The sequence below is a fragment of the Diadema antillarum genome, unplaced genomic scaffold (genome assembly GCF_040938485.1).
Source record: "Diadema antillarum isolate AM-2024a unplaced genomic scaffold, OU_Dant_1.0 seq00000905_RagTag, whole genome shotgun sequence".
NCBI lineage: Eukaryota > Metazoa > Echinodermata > Echinoidea > Diadematoida > Diadematidae > Diadema > Diadema antillarum.
The window spans coordinates 408902-414901 of NW_027271763.1; the positions used below are offsets into that span (position 1 = coordinate 408902).

Sequence of the window (6000 nt, forward strand, 5' to 3'; positions counted from 1 at the left end):
ATTTTTAAAGAGATGTGAAATAAATTCAATTGAGTTGAAAAATTGAATTGATTATCTATTGAAGGACAGTATAGTCTTGGTATTCATTGTAGTTTATCAAAAGCAAAAAAGGAAAAAAGAACCGACCTAAAAATTACTCCAAATGACAACGGCAGATTTATCAACGTGGTTGTAAGAAGTATAGGACGTTATATTTGAAATGGATGAAAATGAATCTGATATGAAGACAAAGAAATGCTGTTTTTAGAACTTTACTGCTGGACGAGAGTAACACATTTGAAACAACAATGTCAACAATGTCATTCCTTTGACTGTTGAAGATCGGAGGTACTTTGTGGTGAAGTTTCTGTTATTCGGTCCTGTTCCCCGATGCATTAGATTTTAAGACGGGAAATGGAACAATTTTTGTCACCGACAAACGGGCCATTTGGAGTGCAAGTACCAGCACAATGGAGTTCACAGAGTTCTTTCACTTGAACTCATCCGACTCAAACTGGATCTGGGATCTAACGTTCGATGCTGAAGGCCAAACCCTGTACTGGATTGTAAACTTTAAAGACGTGGGCAGCTCTAGCTCGATTATGCGTTCTCCTGCCGTCAACAGCCGTGCCGAAGTGGTCTTTAAATATCATGGATTCGATTGTAGGTGGCATTTTATCATCATTTCTATCTTCTTTTTTAACCCTCGTCAAACCCCCTTCTCTTCTACCTATCTACCCTTATTGATTCTATCCTAAGCGTATAGTCTTAATACCCTTAATTTTGATGGCATATGTAAGATAATTGAGTGTTGAACGAAAACAGAAAAAGAGCTGTAGATTTGCGAAACTTCAAACTCGATTTACCGTGTTTACTGGAAATGGATTTGACGTAGACACTTTTGCAATCTCAAGGCCGTTTTAGTTTGACGTGTCTTCGGACACATTCTTTCTTTTCCCCTCCCCCGCCCCTCCCTCTTTCGGATGCACCTGCTGTATACTGCCCACCTCTGATCTTACTTTATTCATTCTTACTCTGTTGTTCATTATTCATGTTGTGCCGGGAAAGCATGCTCCTCTACGCCCTTAGAGCTAATTCATCCTATGAAATTGTATGCTTCTTATGATGATTGCTACTCCCCCCTTCTTTTTCTATCTTTGAATCGAATCGAATTTATTGTCACTTCATACACTTAATGTCATAGGGTGGAACATCTTGATCAGCAGAGCTGGTTTCCATAGGGGTTCCACATACATTCCTGAATAACAGTAAAATGCCAAAAAAAAAAAAAAACATAGAGGTCAAACAAAAACAAATGTCATGTATACACTGCAATACATCAAGACACATGGAACAAACTGTACGAGCTGAAATTTTCGCTTACAGATATTTTCGCGAATTGCTACTTGGAGGACATTTTCGCGTGTTGTTAAGTTCGCGGTTGCGAGAGTCTAACTGAACATAGTCGCGCGTTGTTATTTTCGTGGTTCAAAGGTGATTCGCGAAATTGAAACCACCGCGAAAATGTCAGCTCGTACAGAAGTTAGATTCAAAATTAAAATAATTATATACAACGCAACTATGGCAATTGGATATGGCAGTTACACCGATGATAATGAAGAACAGTTGATTTCATGCTTCCATGTTAAGTCCCCTTATTATGATAAAAGAATTTCAATTTTCAATGTTTTTAATGTGACTTCATTGCAACTTTTACATGACTATTATAGGAGCACTGTATATTACGTGAATGCATCACTGTAGCCTATGAGTATGTACTTGTGTATGTATGTATGTACATGTATGTTGATCTGGCATTGCAAGACTAGGTTTTTATCATCCCCCCACCCCCCTCCCCCGGCTCTCTCTATCTCTCTTACCTTATGTAGCCCTTAATCCACGAGCATCGTGTTAGACACCCTTGTTGTTGTTTTTTTCATTGTGTTCATCATTGTTCATGTTATTCATTTATAAGCAGCCAAACAGTAAAGCTTTATGATTATTCTTAGCAATCGCTCTGCAAGCAAAGACATAACTCATGTGCGTATCACATTGCAGATACTATGATATCATAACGATAATTGTTGAGAATAGTCATATTACTGATATTTTTTGTACAATCTCAATGAAATTACAGAGAATTGATGTTCTTGTAAAGAAAATGACATACAGAGAGTATTAAAAAGGAAATTAAATCCAATCAAATCAATTCTGTGGCTCTCTCGCTCTCACACACATACGCACACGCACATATGATGTGATTACGCTATTAAAGGAGTATTATAACTATCACTGTATATAATCATTGTGATTATCATTATTATCATTATTATCATTATTATGGCTATTATCATTACTATAATTATTGTGATTTCATTATTATCATTATCATGACTACTATCATTACTACAATTATTGTGATTATCATTATTATCATTATCATGGCTTATTATCATTACTATAATTATTGTGATTATCATTATTATCATTATCACGGCTATTATCATGACTATAATTATTGTGATTATCATTATTATCATGATTATCATTATCATGGCTATCATTACTATAATTATTGCTACTACATGTATCATTACTTAACTGGTACCATCTATCATCAACTGCCATTATTGTTTGCAATTTTGTATTTGGTTATGACCAAGACTTCTCTCTATGTCCAATTGATTTTTCAGTGTTTTCGATCGCACTGACCGCTTCACTTCGGAGACTCTTCTACAGCGTTAAAGATAAAATCGGCTACATTCTCCTTGACAACATGAATCAAGACGAACTCTTTGTGACTGCGAGCAGTGATCCAAACTTTCTTGAAGTTGAAGAAAAGACAGGGTAACACACAGAAAGTGCATGATATTTTACTGTTTCATAGCTTTATAGGGACATTCAAGGCAGACTACAGACCCAGGCCTCCTGTGACAGTAATAAAAACACTTTAAACGGGAATTAGGTCCTATGCTCGGTCAAATGTTTCATTTTGATTAATGTATAGACATGCACCCACAGTGATTTATGAACGAACATAAATAGCTTCTATTCGAGGGAGAAAGATTTGCGGTGACACCATGTGCATGTAGTCCTTAACCGGATCGTTGTTTGGCAGAAGAAGAGCTTGGAAAGAGGAGAATTGAAGAGGGAAGCGACATATGGGGCTCACACGGGTAAATAAGTCCCCATAGAGACGAGTGTTAAAATTCAAATTTCAAAAAATTCTGTAAAATAGCTGGGAGAAATGAGGTGTTTCATCTTCACTAACCTGAATAAGTGAGATATTACCTTTCATCCATCAGATTTTCAGGGTGGGTTGTTCTGCTCTAATTCTGTCCAGGGGTCCGCAAAGCCAGACTACGAGTTCTTGTCACTCAAAAAATCACCTATTTTCCGTACACGTACCCAATGAAATATAGTCCTCTCAAATTTCATCAGAAAAGCCTTCATCTTCTAACCAAAATGCAGTTTGTAGAGGAATTCATACTCAATATCTACAGCTATTCAGTTTTTTTGCCAAAGTACATCATTAATTTTTAATTATTTTTTTCTTCATTTATTTTGGTATCTTTGGTACGAATTTGTGAAGGGGTCTGGGACAGTCCATTTTATTTACAGGTGTGAGCCCTATAGTGGAGGTCATATTTCTTATTTGACTTTTAAACATCATAAATGTGTTTTTTATGATATTTGCCCCTACATTATATGAGAAATTACACATACAAGGATTAGAAAGCTTCTAAAAGGGACACTTTTGGAAAATCATGCCCTTTAGGTGTTTTTTTTTAAAATAAATCTTGCAGTTTTGATCAGTTCTTCATAAGATGAATACATAGATCCAGGCAGTTATCCTTGATTATGGGGGTGTCATCATCACCTTATAGCCTACAAAGTACTTGATAAGACTTTGTTTTGTCAAACAGACTAACTTTATGTATTTTGAGCTGTTTCAGTGGTAGCCAAAACAAAGAAATACATTAGAATAACACAGTCATTCAAAGTTGTGTGATACTGATGACTGACTGCTATGTACTAAGAATACCCTAGTGACAAGAACATAATATTAAGAAAAGAAATTGTAGCAAGGCAGAGTTGGGGGGGGGGGGGGTAGAGGAGAGAGGTAGAGAGAGAGGGGGTAGGGAGGAGAAGGGGAGGGAGGAAGAGATCTGACACAATACAAGATACACAATACTTAGAAGAGGTCATTCAAAGTTGTGTGATACTGATGACTGCTATTTACTAAGATCTAGTACCACAAGAACATAATATTAAGAAAAGAAATTGTAGCAAGATAGAGTGGGGGGGGGGGGGGGAGTAGAGGAGAGAGGTAGAGGGAGGGGGGGGGGGGTAGGGTGGAGAAGGGGGAGGGAGGAAGAGAGATTTGACACAATACAAGATCGATATAAACCAGCAGAGCTTGTATGGGATGAATACTTCCCATAGACTTGCATGTATCGCGTGCATTCTCTATAGGGCTCACACGGGTAAATAATTCCCCATAGAGACGTGTGTTAAAATTCAAATTTCAAAAAATTCTGTAAAATAGCTGGGAGAAATGAGGTGTTTCATCTTCACTAACCTGAATAAGTGAGATATTACCTTTCATCCATCAGATTTTCAGGGTGGGTTGTTCTGCTCTAATTCTGTCCAGGGGTCCGCAAAGCCAGACTACGAGTTCTTGTCACTCAAAAAATCACCTATTTTCCGTACACGTACCCAATGAAATATAGTCCTCTCAAATTTCATCAGAAAAGCCTTCATCTTCCAACCAAAATGCAGTTTGTAGAGGAATTCATACTCAATATCTACAGCTTTTCATTTTTTTGCCAAAGTAAATCATTGATTTTTAATTAATTTTTTTCTTCATTTATTTTGGTATCTTTGGTACGAATTTGTGAAGGGGTCTGGGACAGTCCATTTTATTTACAGGTGTGAGCCCTATGGGGGCTGTAAGGAGGGCAAAAAGTGAAGAGTAGGGAACAGTAATGGGCAGGAAGTTGAAGTTGCATTAGTGGAGACGGTAGAGAAAGGAACAGAGAGAGTGGTAAGAATAGAGTGAGACTCAAGTAAGATGTTCGGACATCGTAAGGAGGAGAAAGATGAAATGGAAGGGAGGAGGAAGAGGGAAAAGTTGAAGATTGGAGAATCATGGAGATAGGAGAGAGAAGTGAAGATTCATGAAACCAAGAGAAGAACGAAGTCGGTGAACAATGTGGACTATGGAATGCGGAATCAATGGAGAAAGGATGACAAAGGACATTCAACCTGCCCGAAACGTCAAGTTCCCCGGTTCTCCTATCCATTATTATAACTAGATATCTCTTACACTACCTTCACTAGCACCTTTTACTCAGTTTTTCATTCTCTTTCCTCGCTCTCCCACACTTATCATTTGTTCCTACGCTACTTATCAGTACTTTTCTGTTCTCTTCTTTCTTCTTCTTCTTTTATTTTATTTCTTGCTTCCATACAACCCAACGGCCCTTTTCGGGGCCATTGTATTATTTTACAGTTTTCTTCACAGGTTATTTCCCTTGCCTTCCTCCCCTCAGGACTACATCTTAAACTTATTTTAATCTCTCATTTTTCATTTCTCCCACAGGAACCTTCTCAGGATTTAACTGCCATTAATTTTTTCCTCTCCACATTTTTTTTTCTCTCTCCTCTGCAGCATTTATTTCTAGGATCCACCCAAGCCCTCCCTCCTTTACTTTCTTGAATTTCATTCTTTTCTTCTTATTTTTTCTTCTTCTCTTTGTTTTCTCCCCCCCCCCCTTCTCTCAACTCGACTTTACCTTTCCTTCGCGGGATTATTCATCCTTTCTCCATTGATTCCGCATTCCATAGTCCACATTGTTCGCCGACTTCGTTCTTCTCTTGGTTTCACGAATCTTCACTTCTCTCTCTTATCTCCATGATTCTCCAAGCTTCAACTTCTCCCTCTTCCTCCTCCCTTCCATTTCATCTTTCTCCTCCTAACGATGTCCGAACATCTTACTTGATTCTCACTTTATTCTT

At 37.8% G+C, this 6000-nt stretch overlaps 1 protein-coding gene across 1 annotated transcript in view; it reads left to right on the forward strand.

The window, feature by feature from the left end:
* The window catches only part of LOC139741114 (uncharacterized), an 87811-nt gene extending 84673 nt beyond the window's left edge, over positions 1 to 3138 (forward strand). Inside the window, exons 6-7 of the mRNA XM_071651703.1 lie at positions 379 to 642; positions 2673 to 3138. Coding sequence (XP_071507804.1) covers positions 379 to 642; positions 2673 to 2830 — 422 coding nt within the window. The 3' untranslated portion in view covers positions 2831 to 3138. The remainder of the gene's footprint in view (positions 1 to 378; positions 643 to 2672) is intronic.
* The last annotated feature ends 2862 nt before the right edge of the window (positions 3139 to 6000 follow it).